We start from the raw sequence: 23,670 nt of genomic DNA, 5'->3' as shown, positions 1-23,670 counted from the left end.
CCTGCAGGCGGAGTACAAACGCCGCTTGACGCAATATATATATCGCCTACCGGCGGAGTACGAACAATGCCTGACGAATTATATATTTCGCATGCCGGAGGAGTACGAACGACGCCTGACGGAATATATATACCGCCTACCGGCGGAGTACGAACGCCGCCTGACGGAACATATATACCGCCTGCCGGAGGAGTACAAACAACGGCTGACGGAATATCTATACCGCCTACCGGAGGAGTACGAACAACGCCTGACGGAAAATATATACCGCATGGAGGCGGAGTACGAACAACGCCGGACGAAATATATATACCGCCTGCACGCGGAGTACGAACACCGCCTGACTGAATATATATACCGCCTGCCGGAAGAGTACGAACACCGCCTGACGAAATTTATATACCGCCTGCCGGAAGAGTACGAACACCGCCGGACGAAATATATATACCGCCTGCCGGAAGAGTACGAACATCGCCGGACGAAATATATATACCGCCTGCCGGAGGAGTACGAACAGTGCCTCACGGAATATATATACCGCCTACCGGCGGAGTACGAACGCCGCCTGACGGAATATATATACCGCCTGGAGGCGGAGTACGAACACCACCTGACTGAATATATATACCGCCTGAAGGCGGAGTACGAACGACGCCTGACGGAATATATATACCGCCTACCGGCGGAGTACGAACGCCGCCTGACGGAATATATATACCGCCTGGAGGCGGAGTACAAACACCACCTGACTGAATATATATACCGCCTGAAGGCGGAGTACGAACGACGCCTGACGGAATATATATACCGCCTACCGGCGGAGTACGAACGCCGCCTGACGGAATATATACCGCCTACCGGAGGAGTACGAACGCCGCCTGACGGAATATATATACCGCCTGCCGGAGGAGTACGAACGCCGCCTGACGAGATATTTATACCGCCTGCCGGCAGAGTACGAACACCGCCTGACGGAATATCTATACCGCCTGCCGGAAGAGTACGAAAACCGCCTGACGAAATATATACACCGCCTGCAGGCGGAGTACGAACATCCGCTGACGAAATATATATACCGCCTGCCGGTAGTGAACGAACACCGCCTGACGGAACATATATACGGGCTACCTGAGGAGTACGAACGCCGCCTGACGGAATATATATACCGCCTGCAGGCAGAGTACGAACACCGCCTGACGGAATATATATACCGCCTGCAGGCAGAGTACGAACACCGCCTGACGGAATATATATACCGCCTGCAGGCAGAGTACGAACGCCGCCTGACGGAATATATATACCGCCTGCCGGCAGAGTACGAACACCGCCTGACGGAATATCTATACCGCCTGCCGGAAGAGTACGAACACCGCCGGACGAAATATATATACCGCCTGCCGGAGGAGTACGAACAACGCCTGACGAAATATATATACCGCCTGCCGGAGGAGTACGAACGCCGCCTGACGCAATATATATACCGTCTACCGGCGGAGTACGAACGCCGCCTGACGCAATATATATACCGCCTGCAGGCAGAGTACGAACACCGCCTGACGGAATATATATACCGCCTGCCTATTGAGTACGAACACTGCCTGAAGGAATATATATACCGCCTGCAGGCGGAGTACGAACGCCGCCTGACGGAATATATATACCGCCTGCAGGCAGAGTACGAACGCCGCCTGACGGAATATATATACCGCCTGCAGGCAGAGTACGAACACAGCCTGACGGAATATATATACCGCCTGCCGGAAGAGTACGAACGACGCCTGACGGAATATATATACCGCCTACCGGCGGAGTACGAACGCCGCCTGACGGAACATATATACCGCCTACCGGCGGAGTACGAACAACGTCTGACGGAATATATATACCGCTTGCCGGCGGAGTACGAACAATACCTGACGGAATATACACTGTATATACCGCCTACCGGCGGAGTACGGAGAACGCGTGACGGAATATATATACCGCATGGAGGCGGAGTACCGTATTTACTCTAATAAAAGCCGCGGCGTCAATATGTTTCGGGATTGCATTTCAAAACCAAAATTTATTCTTTTGCGCTCTTAAGCGCTTTAGAAAGGGTCTGTAGGAAAGTTGTTCATAGAGCGGCGTTTATTAGAAGGCGGCTTTTATTAGAGTAAATACGGTACGAACAACGCCTGACGGAATATATATACCGCTTACAGGCGGAGTACGAACGCTTGACGGAATATATATACCGCCTGCAGGCGGAGTACGAACACTTGACGAAATATATATACCGCCTGCAGGCTCTGCAAGCAAACTGACGTTTGACTTTCTTCCTTTCTTTCTTTCTTTCTTTTCTTTCTTTCTTTCTTTCTTTTCTTTCTTTCTTTCTTTCTTTCTTTCTTTGCAGTCTCCTTCGCCATGCACACCGCATTTTTACGTTGAGGATACTAAGTAACATTCTTAAGATCTTTTGAGAAAACTTCTGTTAGAGGAACCAAGTGCACTGAACAACTCCAGTGAACCAGGATGCAGTACGGAAGTACATGTGTAAAAGCAGGGTTCTCATCTACGTCAGGAAATATTGTATGGTATTGTTTAGAGTGCGTTGCCTGAGGATTTCAATTGTCTTCGCCATCTGTCACTCTTCGTTGCTTTGCTGGTTCACCTAAGGTAGGAGACGACTACAAAACCGTGAACGCGAACGTAACTATAACCTCCTCGAAGATCTCTACTCCGCGCTCAGACGTACACCGTTTACGCGCTAAACACTTTTGCCTGATTTTATCGTGTATCAGAAGTTTTCCGCATTGCGGGGACTCCCCAAACGCAAAGCCTCGCCGTGCATCGTATCGTACAGTTTTTTTTTTTTGAGTCGGAGGAGACCGAACAACCACAGGGGTTCAGAGGTGATGCACGCAGACGGACGCGGTCGGTCGGTCGCATTGTTGCCGTGGGACGTTAATTCGTAATGCGTTAGCTCCTCCCACTATTGGCGCTCTACCAAGGCACGGCACTAAATGCTCGTTTACTGTACTCTAGGCGACGTTGGGATGAACCTGTGTTTCTTCTTCATCTTTATTATACTGGGAGAAGTGAGGACTTCCATTGCGCAGTTTTGCGGTGGCGGCATCGCCGGCCCAGTTCTTGAATCTACCCTCAAGGTCGCTTGTGCCTTTACTAAAGGGTAAGGGAATCCACTGAGTCAGTTCGTTTGCTGTTCTTTTTAAGTTAGAAGCCTGTGTTCTTCTATTTAATCTCTTTAGATGCGTTATTGACTGTAAGTGTCATTCCCCGAATACATTAAGGGCTTCAACAGGCGCTGAATCTTGTCAGGTATTGAAAAAACTCAGCGACAGTCGCTGTGCAAGTGAGTATAATTTGCATCTAAATCTAGTACTGCCAAAGTGGAGTTCATGCCTGGAGAAATCGGCCTGATAGGACCGGTTGTAACGACGGGAACTCGTGCACAAGAAACGACCTTTGCCTCAACGGCAGATGCTTAGGCACTCCTTTCTTCTGCTTGTCGTGCCAAAAATGCGATAGAAGCGGCCGTTGCGTCACCGGTTCAAGTTCCTGCGCTATCAGCAACATCTGCTATTCCAACGGTGGTCGAAAAAATCAGGCTAGAATTGGCGACGACGGTTGCAAGGCAAATAAAAGTCGAACTCTTGGCCTCTACTTTTAACACTTCTTGTTTCTACTCTAAAGGAATGTCAACCTTTGGCGAATCAGTTTGATTGGACCAGTGTGTCGGGAGGAAGTTGCAATGACAACAATGCTTGCACTAAGGATGATCAGTGCAAAGATGGAAGATGCACAGGAACAGCATTTTCGTGTAAGAGTTGCGAGTCATGCAATGGAAATGGATGCACGCTAAACTCTGGCAATTGTCTCATTGACAATACGTGTTACACAAACAATCAAGTGAACCCTAATGAACAGTGTCAGGTAAACACAAAAACTCTATACTATTTATTAATGTGGTAAATTCTATTTTCTAGGCGTGCAAATCTACGACTAACACCATTCAGTGGTCACCGTTGACCGGTACCAGTTGCAACGACGGCGATATCTGCACGCATTCGGATGCGTGTACCGATCGTGGACTGTGCGTTGGAACTCTGATAACGTGCGTTTCTCCATGCCAGCAATGCGACGGAACATCTCAATGTCAAACTCAAGGATGCTTGACACCTCAGAGGAACTGCGGTTGCCTAATAGGCGGCGTTTGCTACGACAACAACGCAGTGAATCCGAGCAATCAGTGTCAATACTGTAACATCGCTTCATCTCCTACCTCATGGACAAACTATCCGACGCGGCCTTGCGACGACGGAAATCCGTGCACTAGAGACGACACGTGCAACGCAGGAACGTGCAGTGGAACGGACTTCACCAGCGAATGCGATGTGCACACGGTGGCAACGAATCCGTGTGTCAATGGAACTGACTGTGACGGTTCAAATTGTCTACCGACATATTATTCGTCGAGTCGTCAGTGTTATACTAATCAGGACGCTTGCGATTATCCGAATTTGTTTTGCAGCGGAAGCCACGCCGAGTGCCGATATTGTACGAGTGACGGCACGTGCACTTCCGTACTGAGCACAAAGAAAACAACGACGGGTGTTGATCCAACGAACGCCGTCATATCCGTTTTTGAGTCTACGTCATCATCACAGTTATTGTCTCTTGTACAAGGCACAGATGGAAAGTCGTATCTGATGCTGACGAATATTCGAGAAATGAAGATGAGGTTTGAAGGCTTCAAAGTTCCGTGCGGCAACGTCAGAATCGACTGGCAATTAGTGGACACAGCCAACAGTGATGCGGTAGTGTATTCGTCAACGGGCCAGATAGAAATCGCCAGTGAAGCAATACACGACGTAACGGTTACAAACCAATTCACACTAACAAACGGAGGCACATACAGAATCGACGCTACAGCCAAAAATGTGAGAGACACAGAAACTGCGAAAACCTCCGACGAGATCTTCGTCGATATCACAGCTCCAGTAATCGGGGTCATCTACGATGGAAGTCGTCCTGGTCCCAATCAAGTGACAGATATCGATTATCAAAGTGGAATCAACGCAGTTTCAATTCATTGGGACCCAAATACCATTGAGGATCCCGAAAGTGGAATCGATACAGACAGCTATAGAATCGCCGTGGGCACTAGCGCCGGTAGCACGAATATCAAGAACTTTGTGTCGTCAGCGACTGGAGAGATAACTGGACTCACTCTGACTCACGGCACAACGTATTACGTGACGTTGAGAGTGTATAATCGAGCTGGATTGTTCACCATCAGATCGTCGGACGGCGTCACCGTAGACACAACGGCACCAGTAACAGGAGCGGTGACGATTGTTAACAGCACGACCGATCAAACTCAACGCGACTATTTCACATCACCGAGTCGTCGCTTTGTCGCCACGTTGAAAGGTTGTAATGATCCCGAGAGCGGCATACGTCAAATGAGCTGGACAATGTGTTCTACCAATGTACAGAATTCGGCCGATTCAGCGTGCAACACGGCCGGTCACCAAACGTACAGTTGCGCCGATTTTAACGACTGTCTCATCGATATTACGTTTTCACCTTCAGATCGAATCCTTCTCAACGGAAATTTCCAATCAGGCTACTCGTATACACTCAGTTTGTCAATCGAGAACGAAGCTCTATTGACGAGTTCCGTCGACTCGAATGCAGTGATCGCCGACTATGATTCGCCCGTAGGCGGAACAGTGTATGACGGTCTCATTACAGACATTGACTACCAACACGTGAACACGTCAATCAGTGCGAGGTGGTTCGGATTTCGAGACGAACAGAGTGGATTGGACTATTGCCAATTGGCAGTTCGTAGAACATCGCCGGATGTAGTCGTACTTCCGTTCGGCAATGTTGCTCTCAGCGGAATGACCACTAAACCGTTAGATTTGGCAGCAGAGACCGTGTACAGTGTAATCGTACGTTGTTTTGACAAAGCCGGATTCTACACGGACGTTACATCCGACGGAGTATTCATCGATCCGTATCCTCCAATCGCGACAGAGATAGCTGATATTCGGTACGAAGATAACGTAAACGACGAAGACGAAGACAGAGATTTTCAAGTTCAGCAAACAGGCGTGAAAAGCAAATGGAAAGTCTTTCCGTCGGCCAGTGGTCTTGCATCGTGTTTCTGGTCACTGGGATCGACGAGGAATGAATTGCAACTAGGAGACATTGTACCAGAACAGTCCATTCCGACGACAAGTACAAGCTACACCTATATGATTAACCTGTCAATGTCGACGACGTACTTCGCAGCCGTACGCTGTACTAGTCGCGCTGGACTATCGACGACATCGATATCGGATGGGATCGCAGTAGATACAAGTGTTCCTTTGTCGGGAGCAGTCTACGACCTGTGTCCCGATCCGTGTGGCCTTACATCAGACATTGAATTCTCTCCGTCTAATACAGCTCTGAAATTTCGTTGGGATCGTTTCACCGATGCTGAAAGTGGCATCGAATTCTACGAGTGGAATTACGACCAAGACTGTACTGGATTCTATATATTGAGCGAGTTTGAGCCTGTCGGACTAGTTAACGAGATCTTCTCCAATCAATCACTAGATCACAATGTTCAGTATTGTGTAACAGTACAAGGCGTCAATGGAGCTGGACTCAAAGTAGCGAGTAGATCAAAATCAAACGGCGTCCTGATCGATACAACGTCGCCCAGGAGCGTTGTAGTGAGAGACGGAAATAATCCATCAACAGATATTGACTATCAGTCGTCAAGCGAGACCGTGTCATTTACGTGGTCGCAAGTAACAGATCCTGAATCTGGTATCGCTCTTCTCCATGTCGGTCTGGGTTCGTCACAAGGAGACAATGACATCGTGCCACTGACAACGATATCTAACGTGTCTACGTCGCATTCGTTCAGCAACCTGAGACTGGAACAGACCAATGTGTACTACGCATCAGTCTGTGCCACGAATGGAGCTCGTCTACGCACGTGTGTGAACTCCGACGGAATTTTGATTGATACCACTTCTCCTAACACAGGCGTTGTCATTCACGGCGCCGTTCAACCGGGAATGATGTACCAAGCAGACGATAGCAAAATCATAGCGCATTGGTACGGATTCAGAGACTTGGAAAGCTCAGTAGACTATTTCGAATGGGCGATTGGTACATCACCAAGTGCAACCGATGTTCAGGTGTATACGGCGGTCGGTTCCAATGTTACATTTGAGGCAGCTCTTCCTCTCGAAAATGGACAGCAATACTTCGTGTCCGTTATCTGCTACAATGGAGCAGGTTTGCAAATTGCCGACGTCTCTGACGGAGTGACCGTGGACATAACGGCGCCTGTAACGTCAGAGATGACAATATCTCTTACTTGGCCTCGTAGTCCATTCGGAATCATCGCTTCATGGGAGAATTTCACCGACGCCGAAAGTCCGATCTGGTATTACAAGTGGTCAGTCGGTACTACGGAATGTGGTACTCAATCGCAAGTATTCACGAATGTCGGCACGCGAACGACGGCGTCAAATTTCATGATCACGTTTGTATCGGGACTAACGTACTATTCGTCTGTTGTAGCTCGCAATCGAGCTGGGCTGTTATCAAAGATCTGCTCAGACGGTCTTCTATTTGACGACAGTCCACCAATCGCTGGGATTGTCCGAGATGGAGACGGCACGACAGATGTCGATTTTCAAACACAAACGACCACATATTCTTTGAACTGGGACGAGTTTGAAGACGACGAAAGCGGATTGGGTCGGTGCTCGGTGGGCATTGGTACGAGCAATGATAGCGCCGATATTCGCGACTTTGTAAATGTGGGAAAAGGTGTAACTCGATATCGTTTCACTAATGTTGAGCTGCAGAATGGAATCAAGTACTATGGGCTTGTCCGCTGCAACAACACAAATGGATTAGAAACCACCACGTCATCAAATGGCGCTACTATCGATACGACTCCACCAACACCTGGCGACGTTCGTACGATTCGTTTCCAGACTTCACTGACGTCAATCGAAGCTACGTGGGATACATTCACAGACACAGAGAGCTCTATTGACAGTTATTGGTGGTCAATTAGCAGCCACAGTCCTCAAGATACGCTTTCTTTCACCGACGTCAAGCTGAATACGTTTGCTGTACACACAGGACTTAATCTAACAGCGAATAGTACTTACGTTGTAACGGTGAGAGCATTCAATCGTGCAGGACTGTCATCCGTAGCGTCTTCAGAAGGACTCGTAATTGACATAACTCCACCTCGAGCGGGTATTGTGTTTGACGGAATCTCTGGCGCTGATATCGATTGGTGGTATAGTGCTAGAGGCATTGGATCCCATTGGACTGGTTTCACTGACGATGAAAGCTCTATTGTCAGCTACAGATGGTCAATCGGAACGAACGTGGACGGGTGTCAGGTTCTTGCTGCTAGTGACGTGACTGTGAGCACAAGCGCCGAGTGTGACTCGTGCTCATTCATTCCCGGAAGCAAATACATCATCACAGTCGAAACTACAAACGGAGCCGGACTGAAAAGCGTAGCATCGTCAGACGGCTTCGTCGTCGACTTGACAGATCCAGATCCAGGTTCTGTAACATCTCTGACATGGATTTCAAACGACATTCTAAGAGCACTTTGGAGTGGAGCAAGCGATCCGGATAGCGGTCCTCCCGAGTGTTTGATGATAGCAATGGCTCAAACGGGATGGTCCATTGAACACAAATTGGTGAGATTCGAACAACAGACAGTCGACTTCGATATTCGTGGATATGCCACGACAGATAAGGTGAACGTATACGTGAACTGCAGGAACATGGCCAATTTGACGGCATCATCGGCACGTCGAAGTACTGACGCATCTCCACCTCAGTCTGGATCTATTTCACTGGTGCAATTCGACGACTCATCATTTACTATGGAATGGAAAGATTATCGTGATCCTCAATCGGCGATTGAGTCCATGGAGATCAATTTTTCACCGTCATCATCAAATTCGTCAGACGCTGTATTCGTGCAGCCGCAAATGGGATCATTCTATACTTTTATATCAGCCAACAATCTTTATGAAAGCTCAATGTCGGTTTCAGCACGAGCAATCAATCTTGTTGGACTTGTCTCAGATGCAACAGCGGAAGTGTTTACCTTTCCGTCACCTAGTAATGTTCTGAGTGAAGACGACTGTTGCGACGTCACAGTTAACTATAGCGAAACGTCTATTGGAGTGTCTTGGGATTGGAAGAATGAGATGAACATCAGATCATCGGAACTCGGCTACGAATATCGTTACAGCATAGGATCTGTTCCAGGTGGCACCCAGATACTTCGTTACACAGCTGTTGGGACTGAGAGAAACGCTACGTGTAGTGACTGCGTCATGATACAGGGATCGTACTACTACGTCAGTATTCACGCTTCCTTGGACAATTTTGCAACGTACATCGACATTCAGTCGTCACCTGTACTCATTGATCTGACTCCACCTGTATCTGGCGACGTTGTGGACGAAGATTTTTACGCAATCAATGCAACGTTCACGGCATCATGGAGCGGATTCCACGATCCGGAAAGCGTTGTTGATCGGTGTACAGTTTCCATTGTACTACCAACGTCGTCTGAGAGCGTATGGAAAAGAGACGTCGCCTCAAGCGGGACAGGAACCATCTCCGTAAGTGTAGACAAGAGGACTCACGGATCATCATACTTGACTATTTTGACGTGTTACTCCGAAATCGGCAAGTTCTCTACGTCGAGATCGGATGGATTTACCGTAGACGGAACACCGCCATCGGGTGGAAGTGTTTCGTTCAGTATTTCTGGAGTAGAAAGTGGAATGACGGCGATCGCTGGATTCTGGACGGATTTCCGTGACGACGAAAGCGGCATCGTATCGTATCATTGGACTTTGATCAACCGACAAGGAGACTCCGTCTTCAACGAAGACGTTGGGCAAGTTACGTCGTTCTCAGCATCGCTCAACTTGACAACGCAAATTGAATATCAAGTCATCGTTCGAGCCAGAAACAAAGCCAATCTGGACACGTACCGTCGATCGGCTTGGATTATGCACGACACGACAGCACCGGTGGCATCGTATATCTACGACGGTGTGGAAAATTACGATTTAGATTTCCAACTGTCTATCGAAGGCTATTCCGCCTCGTGGGGCAGAATGACTGATAACGAAACAAAGATCGTCGACTGTCTTTGGTACGTCGGCACGGCACCGGGAGGAAGTCAACTCATGCGTCCTCAATCAGTCGGACTCAGCACCGAGGGATCGTGCACTCACTGTACGATGTCACCGGGAATGACTTACTATTCGACGGTCTCGTGTTACAATGCAGCTGGATATCGCACAGTTATATCTTCGGACGGAATTCTAATCGACACGACGTCTCCCGTTAGTGGACACGTGTACGATGGAAAGGGAAAGCAAGACAAGATGTATCAGAGCGAGACATCGTTCGTCGACTGTAGCTGGGACAGTTTCATTGACGCCGAGAGCGGTGTGATGGAGTACAGCGTCTGCTTGGGATCATCAGCTGGTTTATGCAACGTGCACGTAAGGACTGAAAGCATCAATTCCACAGAATGGAACTTCTCCAACTTGATGCTGGAAGACAGACGCATCTACTATTGTTCAGTGTATGGAACGAACGGAGCTGGTTTGTCGTCCGTATCTACGTCGGATGGCGTAACCGTGGACATGACATCGCCGGTAGCTGGACATGTGATTGAAGGCAGAGAGTTCGATTACGACTGTCAGTACTCCGACGAGCCCATTGTATTGTCGTGGTTCGATTTCTACGACAGAGAGTCAGGTATTGCATTTTATGAATTGGGCATCGGCAAAAGCATCGGTTCCGACGACGTCGTACCGTTCACGTGGATTGGGCTCAATCAGACGATGAGCATGGACGTGGATCCTGGAGAAAGCGGAAGTTTGGTGTTCGTGACAATTCGAGCTCAAAATGAAGCAGGAGGTAAGATCCACGCCGTGTCAGATGGTGTGCAGATATTCAAACGAGGTGGTGATCTTCCATCTGGTTGCGTGTCGTTCGGTGCGTAGGGACAATCTCTCCATGACTGTCTCTCACTCGCTCTCACTCCCTCACACTCTAGTTATTTAGGCAATATCTCTTTTTGTTCCGTTTGAGTGAGTGTGCAAATCTGTCTTGTCTTTCTCCAGCAAACTGAGCACGTCAATATCGTTGAAAGCGCGTTACTAAGCAACATCAAACATCGAAAGAGTAACGCTAGAATTGGCGCCTTATGATAGTTCGTGAGGTTACGGAAGTATGCGTTCTCGATCTCGATGACGTCAATAACTAGAATATTGTCCGTTATTGTTTTAGAGTGCGTTACGTGAAGATTCATTCGTCCTTGACGTCTGGCTTCGTCAGTGGTTTCGTCAGGTACGCCCAATATCTAGTCACACCACGGATTGTAGAGTCTACAATCCGTGGTCACACTACGTTCACGGTTAGAAGTCGCTACGTCTCTTTACCTGCACCTGCGACGAGAAGCTGTATGTCTACTGCGCCCTCGAGATAGACACGTCGTTGTGGTTGCTTATTGCATGATCGATGCGCATCACCGTCTTCCATAGAGTGTACACGGAGACAGTATAGAGGCATCCACGTGCACACGTAATGTAGAACAAGCGGCAGAAAGAGTAGTTGGGAGGGCGATCGAATCCTGCCAACAGAACATCCGCTGGCAATGACGCACACGGATGCCTAACAGGTCGCATTGTTGTTACCGTGTGACTAGGATCGACTTCGCTTCCACCGCCCGGTTGTGTACGTTCTGTGATTGCGCGGGCCCCAGCAGCTACTACATATGTAGATTGACTAAAAGTCACGTCGCTTATGCGCATCATCTATTTAGCTGCTCGAACGCCCCTCCCTCTTGCACTGTTTTCTTAATTAATTAAGACGCATATCTAAATATTTAGGTGACTCTGGAATTATGCCATTTCTTCATAATGGCGCGGTTTTCTTCACGTTCATTATACTGGGAGAAGTTGCGAGACGTTCGGTCGGTCAGCCTCAGCGGTGCTTTGGCAGCGGACAAGCCGAGGTCGGAGTGAGAAACAATTGTGCCCGTATTGGAGGGTAAGCGAATGGAAGACGCGGTGCTTTAGCATTGAGGTCTCTTCTAGGTGCTTTATTAACTGTGTATGCGAGCCAGGAGGTACAATAAGGGGGACAACAGGCGATGAAGTTTGTCAGGTAGAAGATCGCTTGAACAGCTGATGTCGGAAAGAGAATTTTTCAATTTAGTACTGCCAAGGAGGACGTCATGCCTGGAGCAATCGTCCTGATGGAATAAGCTGTAGTGACAATGATGTTTGTACTTTCAATGATCAATGCCAAGGTGGGAAGTGCGTTGGAAGAGACTGCGGAAAATGCGCGAAGTGTTTCAAGCTTGGATCGAATATGGCGACATGTGTTGTGGGTGGCGGCAATTGCGACGACGAGAACGCGTGCACAAGAAACGACGCATGCTCCTTTAACACGTGCAGAGGCACTTCTTTTTCCTGCTTGACATGCCAAACTTGCGATGGCAGCGGTTGCGTCACCAATTCGGATTCGTGTGTTATCAGCAACACTTGCTATTTGAGCGGTGATCGGAAAAGCCAGGCCAGGATCGGCGACGACGGTTGCAAGGCAAATACAATTCAAATTTGTGGTCTCTACCTAATTAGCTCTTCTTGTTTCTCTACAGGAATGTGAACCCTTGGCAGATCAGACTGATTGGACCAGTGTGTCGGGAGGAAGTTGCAATGACAACAATGCTTGCACTAAGAATGACCAGTGCAAAGATGGAAGATGCACAGGAACATCATTTTCGTGTCAGGATTGCGAGTCGTGCAATGGAAATGGATGCACGCTAAACTCTGGCAATTGTCTTATTGATAATACGTGTTACACAAACAATCAAGTGAACCCTAATGAACAGTGTCAGGTAAACACAAAAACTCTATACTATTTATTAATGTGGTAAATTCTATTTTGTAGGCGTGCAAATCTACGACTAATACCATTCAGTGGTCACCGTTGACCGGTACCAGTTGCAACGACGGCGATAACTGCACGCATTCGGATGCGTGTACCGATCGTGGACTCTGCAATGGAACTCTGATAACGTGCATTTCTCCATGCCAGCAATGCGACGGAACATCTCAATGTCAAACTCAAGGATGCTTGACACCTCAGAGAAACTGCGGTTGCCTAATAAGCGGCGTTTGCTACGACAACAACGCAGTGAATCCGAGCAATCAGTGTCAATACTGTAACATCGCTTCATCTCCTACCTCATGGACAAACTATCCGACTCAGCCTTGCGCCGACGGAAATTCGTGCACTAGAGACGACACGTGCAACGCAGGAACGTGCAGTGGAACGGACTTCACCAGCGAATGCGATGTGCACACGGTGGCAACGAATCCGTGTGTCAATGGAACATACTGTGACGGTTCAAATTGTCTACCGACATATTATTCGTCGAGTCGTCAGTGTTATACGAATCAAGACGCTTGCGACTATCCGAATTTGTTTTGCAGCGGAAGCCACGCCGAGTGCCGATATTGTACGAGTGACGGCACGTGCACTTCCGTACTGAGCACAAAGAAACCAACGACGGGTGTTGATCCAACGAACGCCGTCATATCCGTTTTTGAGTCTACGTCATCGTCACAGTTATTGTCTCTTGTACAAGGCACAGATGGAAAGTCGTATCTGATGCTGACGAATAATCGAGAAATGAAGATGAGGTTTGAAGGGTTCAAAGTTCCGTGTGGCAACGTCAGAATCGACTGGCAATTAGTGGACACAGCCAACAGCGATACGGTAGTGTACTCGTCAACGGGCCAGATAGAAATCGCCAGTGAAACAATGCACGACGTAACGATTATGAACCAATTCACACTAACAAACGGAGGCACATACAGAATCGACGCTACAGCCAAAAACGTGAGAGACGCAGAAACGGCAAAGAATTCCGACGAGATCTTCGTCGATATCACCGCTCCAGTAATCGGGGTCATCTACGATGGAAGTCGTCCTGGTCCCAATCAAGTAGCAGATATCGATTATCAAAGTGGAATTAACGCAGTTTCAATTCATTGGGACCCAAATACCATTGAGGATCCCGAAAGTGGAATCGATACAGACAGCTATAGAATCGCCGTGGGCACAAGCGCCGGTAGCACGAACATCAAGAACTTTGTGTCGTCAGCGACTGGAGAGATAACTGGACTCTCTCTTACTCACGGTACAACGTATTACGTGACGTTGAGAGTGTATAATCGAGCTGGATTGTTCACCATCAGATCGTCGGACGGCGTCACCGTAGACACAACGGCACCAGTAACAGGAGCGGTGACGATTGTTAACAGCACGACCGATCAAACTCAACGCGACTATTTCACATCACCGAGTCGTCGCTTTGTCGCCACGTTGAAAGGTTGTAATGATCCCGAGAGCGGCATACGTCAAATGAGCTGGACAATGTGTTCTACCAATGTACAGAATTCGGCCGATTCAGCGTGCAACACGGCTGGTTACCAAACGTACAGTTGCGCCGATTTCAACGACTGTCTCATCGATATTACGTTTTCACCTTCAGATCGAATCCTTCTCAACGGAAATTTCCAATCAGGCTACTCGTATACACTCAGTTTGTCAATTGAGAACGAAGCTCTATTGACGAGTTCCGTCGACTCGAATGCAGTGATCGCCGACTATGATTCGCCCGTAGGCGGAACAGTGTATGACGGTCTCATTACAGATATTGACTACCAACACGTGAACACGTCAATCAGTGCGAGGTGGTTCGGATTTCGAGACGAACAGAGTGGATTGGACTATTGCCAATTGGCAGTTCGTAGAACATCGCCGGATGTAATCGTACTTCCGTTCGGCAATGTTGCTCTCAGCGGAATGACCACTAAACCGTTAGATTTGGCAGCAGAGACCGTGTACAGTGTAATCGTACGTTGTTTTGACAAAGCCGGATTCTACACGGACGTTACATCCGACGGAGTATTCATCGATCCGTATCCTCCAATCGCGACAGAGATAGCTGATATTCGGTACGAAGATAACGTAAACGACGAAGACGAAGACAGAGATTTTCAAGTCCAACTGACAGGTGTGAAAAGCAAATGGAAAGTCTTTCCGTCGGCCAGTGGTCTTGCATCGTGTTTCTGGTCACTGGGATCGACGAGGAATGAATTGCAACTAGGAGACATTGTACCAGAACAGTCCATTCCGACGACAAGTACAAGCTACACCTATATGATTAACCTGTCAATGTCGACGACGTACTTCGCAGCCGTACGCTGTACTAGTCGCGCTGGACTATCGACGACATCGATATCGGATGGAATCGCAGTAGATACAAGTGTTCCTTTGTCGGGAGCAGTCTACGACTTGTGTCCCGATCCGTGTGGCCTTACCTCAGACATTGAATATTCTCCCTCTAACACTGCTCTGAAATTTCGTTGGGATCGTTTCACCGATGCTGAAAGTAGCATCGATTTCTACGAGTGGAATTACGACCAAGACTGTACTGGATTCTATATATTGAGCGAGTTTGAGCCTGTCGGACTAGTTAACGAGGTCTTCTCCAATCAATCACTAGATCACAATGTTCAGTATTGTGTAACAGTACAAGGCGTCAATGGAGCTGGACTCAAAGTAGCGAGTAGATCAAACGGCGTCCTGATCGATACAACGTCGCCGAGAGACGTTGTAGTGAGAGACGGAAATAATCCGTCAACAGATATTGACTATCAGTCGTCAAGCGAGACCGTGTCATTTACGTGGTCGCAAGTAACAGATCCTGAATCTGGTATCGCTCTTCTCCATGTCGGTCTGGGTTCGTCACCAGGAGACAATGACATCGTGCCACTGACAACGATATCTAACGTGTCTACGTCGCATTCGTTCAGCAACCTGAGACTGGAGCAGACCAATGTGTACTACGCATTAGTCTGTGCAACGAATGGAGCTCGTCTACGCACGTGTGTGAACTCCGACGGAATTTTGATCGATACCACTTCTCCCAACACAGGCGTTGTCATTCACGGCGCCGTTCAACCGGGAATGATGTACCAAGCAGACGATAGCAAAATCATAGCGCATTGGTACGGATTCAGAGATTTGGAAAGCTCAGTAGACTATTTCGAATGGGCGATTGGTACATCACCAAGTGCAACCGATGTTCAAGTGTATACGGCAGTCGGTTCCAATGTTACATTTGAAGCTGCTCTTCCTCTCGAAAACGGGCGGCAATACTTCGTGTCGGTCATCTGTTACAATCGAGCAGGTCTGCAAATTGCCGACGTTTCTGATGGAGTGACTGTGGACATAACGGCGCCTGTAACGTCAGAGATGACAATATCTCTTACTTGGCCTCGTAGTCCATTCGGAATCATCGCTTCATGGGAGAATTTCACCGACGCCGAAAGTCCGATTTGGTATTACAAGTGGTCAGTCGGTACTACGGAATGTGGTACTCAATCGCAAGTATTCACGAATGTCGGCACGCGAACGACGGCGTCAAATTTTATGATCACGTTTGTATCGGGACTAACTTACTATTCGTCTGTTGTAGCTCGCAATCGAGCTGGGCTGTTATCAAAGATCTGCTCAGACGGTCTTCTATTTGACGACAGTCCACCAATCGCTGGGATTGTCCGAGATGGAGACGGCACGACAGATGTCGATTTTCAAACACAAACGACCACATATTCTTTGAACTGGGACGAATTTGAAGACGACGAAAGCGGATTGGGTCAGTGCTCGGTGGGCATTGGTACGAGAAATGACAGCGCCGACATTCGCGACTTTGTAAATGTGGGAAAAGGTGCAACTCGATATCGTTTCACTAATGTTGAGCTGCAGAATGGAATCAAGTACTATGGGCTTGTCCGCTGCAACAACACAAATGGATTAGAAACCACCACGTCATCAAATGGCGCTACTATCGATACGACTCCACCAACACCTGGCGACGTTCGTACTATTCGTTTCCAGACTTCACTGACGTCAATTGAAGCTACGTGGGATACATTCACGGATACAGAGAGCTCCATTGACAGTTATTGGTGGTCAATTAGCAGCCACAGTCCTCAAGATACGCTTCCTTTCTCTAACGTCAAACTGAATACGTTTGCCGTACACACAGGACTTAATCTAACAGCGAACAGTACTTACGTTGTAACGGTGAGAGCATTCAATCGTGCAGGACTGTCATCCGTAGCGTCTTCAGAAGGACTCGTAATTGACATTTCTCCACCTCGAGCGGGTATTGTGTTTGACGGAATCTCTGGCGCTGATATCGATTGGTGGTATAGCGCTAGAGGCATCGGATCCCATTGGACTGGTTTCACTGACGATGAAAGCTCTATTGTCAGCTACAGATGGTCAATCGGAACGAACGTGGACGGGTGCCAGGTTCTTGCTGCTAGTGACGTGACTGTTAGCACAAGCGCCGAGTGTGACTCGTGCTCATTCATTCCCGGAAGCAAATACATCATCACAGTCGAAGCTACAAACGGCGCCGGACTGAAAAGCGTAGCATCGTCAGACGGCTTCGTCGTCGACTTGACAGATCCAGATCCAGGTTCTGTAACATCTCTGACATGGATTTCAAACGACATTCTAAGAGCACTTTGGAGTGGAGCAAGCGATCCGGATAGTGGTCCTCCCGAGTGTTTGATGATAGCAATGGCTCAAATTGGATGGTCCATTGAACACCAATTGGTGGGATTCGAACAACAGACAGTCGACTTCGATATTAGTGGATATGCCACGACAGATAAGGTGAACGTATACGTGAACTGCAGCAACATGGCCAATTTGACGGCATCATCGGCACATCAAAGTATCGACGCATCTCCACCTCAGTCTGGATCTATTTCACTGGTGCAATTCGACGACTCATCGTTTACTATGGAATGGAAAGATTATCGTGATCCTCAATCGGCGATTGAGTCCATGGAGATCAATTTTTCACCGTCATCATCAAATTCTTCAGACACTATATTCGTGCAGCCGCAAATGGGATCATTCTATACTTTTATATCAGCCAACAATCTTTATGAAAGCTCAATGTCGGTTTCAGCACGAGCAATCAATCTTGTTGGACTTGTCTCAGATGCAACAGCCGAAGTGTTTACCTTTCCGTCACCTAGTAATGTTCTGAGTGAAGACGACTGTTGCGACGTCACAGTTAACTATAGCGAAATGTCCATTGGAGTGTCTTGGGATTGGAAGAATGAGATGAACACCAGATCATCGGAACTCGGCTACGAATATCGTTACAGCATAGGATCTGTTCCTGGTGGCGCTCAGATACTTCGTTACACAGCTGTTGGGACTGAGAGAAACGCTACGTGTAGTGACTGCGTCATTATACAGGGGTCGTACTACTACGTCAGTATTCACGCTTCCTTGGACAATTTTGCGACGTACATCGACGTTCAGTCGTCACCGGTACTCATTGATCTAACTCCACCTGTGTCTGGCGACGTTGTAGACGAAGATTTTTACGCAATCAATGCAACGTTCACGGCATCATGGAGTGGATTCCACGATCCGGAAAGCGTTGTTGATCGGTGTACAGTTTCCATTGCACTACAAACGTCGTCTGAGAGCGTATGGGAAAGAGACGTCGCCTCAAGCGGGACAGGAACCATCTCCGTAAGTGTAGACACGTGGACTCACGGATCGTCATACTCGACTATTTTGACGTGTTACTCCGAAATCGGCAAGTTCTCTACGTCGAAATCTGATGGATTTACCGTAGACGGAACACCGCCATCGGGTGGAAGTGTTTCGTTCAGTATTTCTGGAGTAGAGAGTGGAATGACGGCAATTGCTGGATTCTGGACGGATTTCCGTGACGACGAAAGCGGCATCGCATCGTATCATTGGACTTTGATCAATCGACAAGGAGACTCCGTCTTCAACGAAGACGTTGGGCAAGTTACGTCGTTCTCAGCATCGCTCAACTTGACAACGCAAATTGAATATCAAGTCATCGTTCGAGCCAGAAACAAAGCCAATCTGGACACGTATCGTCGATCGGTTTGGGTTATGCACGACACGACGGCACCGGTCTCATCGTATATCTTCGACGGTTCAGAAAATTACGATTTAGATTTCCAACTGTCTATCGAAGGCTATTCCGCTTCGTGGGGCAGAATGACTGATAACGAAACAAAGATCGTCGACTGTTGGTGGTACGTCGGCACGGCACCGGGAGGAAGTCAACTCATGCGTCCTCAATCAGTCGGACTCAGCACCGAGGGATCGTGCACTCACTGTACGATGTCACCGGGAATGACTTACTATTCGACGGTCTCGTGTTACAATGCAGCTGGATATCGCACCGTTATATCTTCGGACGGAATTCTAATCGACACGACGTCTCCCGTTAGTGGAAACGTGTACGATGGAAAGGGAAAGCAAGACAAGATGTATCAGAGCGAGACATCGTTCGTCGACTGTAGCTGGGACAGTTTCATTGACGCCGAGAGCGGTGTGATGGAGTACAGCGTTTGCTTGGGATCATCAGCTGGTTTATGCAACGTGCACGTAAGAACTGAAAGCATCAATTCTACAGAATGGAACTTCTCCAACTTAATCCTGGAAGACAGACGCATCTACTATTGTTCAGTGTATGGAACGAATGGAGCTGGCTTGTCGTCCGTATCTACGTCGGATGGCGTAACCGTGGACATGACATCGCCGGTGGCTGGATATGTGATCGAAGGCAGAGAGTTCGATTACGACTGTCAGTACTCCGACGAGCCCATCGTATCGTCGTGGTTTGATTTCTACGACAGAGAGTCGGGTATTGCATTTTACGAATGGGGCATCGGAAAAAGCATCGGTTCCGACGATGTCGTACCGTTCACGTGGATTGGGCTCAATCAGACGATGAGCATGGACGTGGACCCTGGTGAAAGCGGAAGTTTGGTGTTCGTGACAATTCGAGCTCAAAATGAAGCAGGAGGTAAGAGCCACGCCGTGTCGGATGGTGTGCAGATGTTCAAGCGAGGCGATGATCTACCATCTGGTTGCGTGTCGTTTGCGTAGGGTTTCTTCTCACTGTGTCAGTATTGTTCTCCCCACTATGCACGATTGTCTGTAGGGTTGACTTTTTTTTTCTGTTAGGACTACTTGAAAGTGAGGGACCGTTTGGTTTATTGAGTGTTTGACTTGGAATTGCATCACACAAGATCGTCATTTAGCATTTCGATTTTGGGAATCTATCTAGCCAAATTCTTAACAGGAAACTGCCGGAAGAGTGAAGGGTAAGCTTTGCTACGGAGGCGCACCTATACCTTATTTCTAAAATTTCTAGTTCTAAGGTGCAAAAGGATTAGCATGAATTTTAACGTTTCGAAGTCTTATTTCCGTCTTGGGCCTATACGTCTTCTCATCTGAAGGTACCTTCTCCAAATCATCCAGAGTTTCAAACCCATATATGACTCTAACGAAAAGCCCTTATAGTCATCATCATCGTCAAACCACGCCGGAAGAACTTACTTCCCAAACACCGTGTATTTTCCATCTAGATGCGACTGCCGAGCATAGGTAATGAAAAACTGCGAAGCATTGGTATCGGGCCCATTGTTGGCCATCGATACAATGCCTCTGCTGGAATGCTGGGAAAGGGGGCCAATGAATCAATAATCCCTTTTACCAATTTACACAAGACCAACTTTTAATGCATCGCTAATTTCGTCTTCAAATTTCCTATTCCATATGCTCGTGCCTCCTTTTCCTGTACCAGTAGGATCTCCTGTCTGAACCATAAAGCCTTTGATGTTTCTAGGAGAAGCACGCTTTGGAATCTTGAAAGATAGCCCTATGGTTCGGAAAGACCTGTGGAAAAGGCAGTTGTCGTAGTAGCCACTTGCGCAAAGAGCGAGAAAGTTCTGTGAGAGCCAGTATGAAGTTGTTGGGGTGCTGGTTTATGCTAACCTCGCACGCTTTAGGAACTTCGTCACATGCAAGTTCGATTTTGATGTCCCCAAGATCCGTTTTGAGTGTCACTGCCTAAATAAAAGAAGACGGCTCTCCGTGATTTCGTTCGAACAGAAAAAGAAGCACCATTTGGCTTATTGGGATCCGGGACGCAACAACGTGGCACGTGCGCTAGGCAGCCAGAAAAATCGACCAGGATTTGGATTGGATCAAAGCGCAGTGGCTGTGGGTGGCTGTGAGGAGTTTCTAACTTTTTTCGACGTTGTTTGTGCTTACTGTGTTCTTTTAGTGGTAAACGAACCAGCGAAACCTGCGTTTTTCTCACCACGTGGTTGGGCGCAGGCGTCCCATCGCCTCCTTTGTCGTCAAAAGTCGGTAAGCATGTTTATTTGAGTCTGATTAATGCATAACGGTCACTGAATAAACCAGTTCAGTTGTATTAGACAGACTGATTACATGCACAATAACAGACAGATACTGGTGCAGCAGTCGAGAACAGCTGAGACAGTATTAATGGAAAAGCTTCATTCATTTTGCTTCCGTTTTCAATAGCCGTACACAATGCAGCTGGTGCTGTGACGACACAGTCACACCAGATGAAACGCCTCGAAATCTCAACACGGGGACGCAAACGTTTCATTGATTGACAATGAAAAACGAAGCGTTCAAACGTTTCATTGGCAATCAATGAAACGTTTGTGATCCCGTGTTAGAAGTTTTTATGTTTTAACATGTATGGTGCGCGATTTCGAGGCGTTTCATCTAGTGTGACTCTGTCTGTAAATGCAGCGCTGCTACATTGTCTGGCCTCATTGAAATCAGAAGGCAAAACACAAGGACACTTCTACCGACTCGCGTCGTTGCCCGTGCTTGTATCCGCTCGGCATCCACCAACGGTGTGACAGCTTCCCCGCCGGCAGCACTTTTCACGTGTTTGAATCTTTTAAGACGTGACCCTTCCAGGAAGCTAAAAGGTTTAGCATTCCTACTACCATTCCTAATTTGTAGAAATTATTTCAAAACCCGTTTGTAAGCTTCACGCGTAGGACTTACCTATTGGGCAGCAGGAAATCTCCTTTTCTCTTATTAGTTTTTCAATAGTCACAAGCCTGTCACTAACATCATCAAGCTTGTCAGTGATTTCCATGTTTTGCTGGTGATGATTTGTTGGTTGATGGGGTGTACAAGCTGTTGACATGAGTGCTGCCGGAGGCCTTTTAATCGTCACCTTAGGTAACAAAACGCATAAGACTTCATCTGGAGGTTTACGGGCCTAGCGTTCCGCCTACTCCTCTTCTTCCCTCCCCGTTGATTGCTTGTGCAAAAAACGGGATTAACCCCTTAGGTCCCCAAACCTGGGATTAACCCCGAGTCCCCGAGTTCCCAAGCTCCTTTGTTTTACTAGCTCTGCTGCGTGTAGACTCCATATTATAGGACTACGTTTTAACGTTAACTTTGGCCGGCCGCAGATACAGCGCTGGGCATTTATTTGCTTTCAGGGGATTCTATCCCGGTGTCTATAATCATATCTATGGTTTCATTAATGCAATGGGATGACGCGTGTGCTGTCTGCTCTACTCTAACTTATAACATACCTTTCTTTTCAGCCTAAGCGGCGTTGACGTCGATCTCACTTTCTCAGAGAAAGGTAAGAGAGGTTTTCCAGGATTGGACGGCAGTGACGTAATGCGCGTGAGAGCACTCCGGGCCACACACGCATGACGTCGTTTCCAGAAAATACAAACCTCTTTGCATGTGACCCGTTGGGGTCACGTGTGAAGGGCTCTGAATAGAATTTTTGTGAATAATTGCGCGCGAAAGAACTGTTGTATCAATATGCATACACTGCGTTGCAGGCAAAGAGATCCTGTCTCTTCACAGATGACAGCTGTTTTCTTGCAGGATAGATGGTACGTCTTCTACTAAAGAGTGAAATACCCAAACAGCAGATACGAAGAGCGGACTTGTGCAGTTTTGCATGTGTAGCTTTTAGTAGGCGCATAACATGATTTACACGCCTTGCTGCGCGTTAGGATAGATAGGGTAGGTTAGATTAGGGCACCGGCGGGGTGGTGCACCCCGCGTGCGCTGCCGCCGCCATGGAGAAAAGGCCAGAGTACAGACATTTTATTTCAATAAAAAGGAAAAAACGAACGGACCTTTTCTTTTTCTTTCGCGGGCAGTTTTTGTTGACGGGGTCTTGCCCAGGACCCCGGAGCAGTTTTTTTATTGGGGTCATGCCCAGGACCCCAGAGCAGTTTTTAATGACGGGGTCATGCTCAGGACCCCAAACCCTATCAATGAACATTAGTGAAAAATAGACAATACGTTCTATGCGTACCTGCAATCTTTTTTCCTCGTTTTGATCTAGACCTTGGCTGTGTGTGCCTGCAAATACATAAAGAAGACGCTTGCAGGCACACATTTTTTCTGTAGGCGTCATTCTCCTGGAGAGACTACTAATAATAATGGTAGCCTCAAATAGGAGATGCAAGCCGTAAGTAGGCAGTTTTCCTTCTCGGGGCCGCACAACCACAAGCAGTTGATGTAGGCCTGCCCAGGAGACGCTGGCCTTTTAGACGTTATGGCCTCATACCAAAAGGAGGCATACAGGCAGTTTAGAGGACTGCAACTATAAGG

At 47.8% G+C, this 23,670-nt stretch overlaps 3 protein-coding genes and 2 long non-coding RNA genes across 7 annotated transcripts; 3 read left to right on the top strand and 2 right to left on the bottom strand.

Annotated features, from left to right (window-relative positions):
- The first annotated feature begins 2,586 nt into the window (after positions 1-2,586).
- LOC136186216 (uncharacterized) lies at positions 2,587-11,227 on the top strand. Of its 2 annotated transcripts, none has more exons than XM_065973475.1 (6): positions 2,587-2,658; positions 3,028-3,172; positions 3,252-3,321; positions 3,383-3,637; positions 3,697-3,936; positions 3,990-11,227. In XM_065973475.1, the coding sequence occupies exons 2-6, from the start codon at positions 3,039-3,041 to the stop codon at positions 11,088-11,090; spliced, it is 7,800 nt and encodes a 2,599-aa protein (XP_065829547.1). In that variant the 5' UTR covers positions 2,587-2,658; positions 3,028-3,038; the 3' UTR covers positions 11,091-11,227. The 2 variants fall into 2 exon arrangements, with proteins under 2 accessions (XP_065829547.1, XP_065829548.1); XM_065973476.1 differs by lacking the exon at positions 2,587-2,658 and adding an exon at positions 2,716-2,894.
- A 149-nt stretch (positions 11,228-11,376) lies between these two features.
- On the top strand, positions 11,377-20,312 carry LOC136186215 (uncharacterized). Of its 2 annotated transcripts, none has more exons than XM_065973473.1 (6): positions 11,377-11,436; positions 11,979-12,138; positions 12,186-12,255; positions 12,307-12,693; positions 12,752-12,991; positions 13,045-20,312. In XM_065973473.1, the coding sequence occupies exons 2-6, from the start codon at positions 11,993-11,995 to the stop codon at positions 20,134-20,136; spliced, it is 7,935 nt and encodes a 2,644-aa protein (XP_065829545.1). In that variant the 5' UTR covers positions 11,377-11,436; positions 11,979-11,992; the 3' UTR covers positions 20,137-20,312. The 2 variants fall into 2 exon arrangements, with proteins under 2 accessions (XP_065829545.1, XP_065829546.1); XM_065973474.1 differs by lacking the exon at positions 11,377-11,436 and adding an exon at positions 11,537-11,549.
- LOC136186240 (peptidyl-prolyl cis-trans isomerase-like 3) lies at positions 20,312-21,183 on the bottom strand. Its single transcript, XM_065973513.1, has 6 exons — positions 21,157-21,183; positions 21,028-21,102; positions 20,929-20,981; positions 20,766-20,874; positions 20,590-20,708; positions 20,312-20,533 (listed from the first exon to the last, which is right to left on the bottom strand). The coding sequence occupies exons 1-6, from the start codon at positions 21,157-21,159 to the stop codon at positions 20,407-20,409; spliced, it is 486 nt and encodes a 161-aa protein (XP_065829585.1). The 5' UTR covers positions 21,160-21,183; the 3' UTR covers positions 20,312-20,406.
- LOC136186244 (uncharacterized) lies at positions 21,048-23,188 on the top strand. Its single transcript, XR_010669707.1, has 2 exons — positions 21,048-21,255; positions 21,320-23,188. It is a non-coding gene; the product is annotated as an uncharacterized lncRNA (long non-coding RNA).
- On the bottom strand, positions 21,396-22,698 carry LOC136186243 (uncharacterized). Its single transcript, XR_010669706.1, has 3 exons — positions 22,626-22,698; positions 22,084-22,258; positions 21,396-22,027 (listed from the first exon to the last, which is right to left on the bottom strand). It is a non-coding gene; the product is annotated as an uncharacterized lncRNA (long non-coding RNA).
- Positions 23,189-23,670: the final 482 nt, after the last annotated feature.

This window comes from Oscarella lobularis, chromosome 4, assembly GCF_947507565.1.
Source record: "Oscarella lobularis chromosome 4, ooOscLobu1.1, whole genome shotgun sequence".
NCBI classification, from domain to species: Eukaryota; Metazoa; Porifera; class Homoscleromorpha; order Homosclerophorida; family Oscarellidae; genus Oscarella; species Oscarella lobularis.
This window is presented reverse-complemented; position numbering and strand designations above follow the sequence as displayed.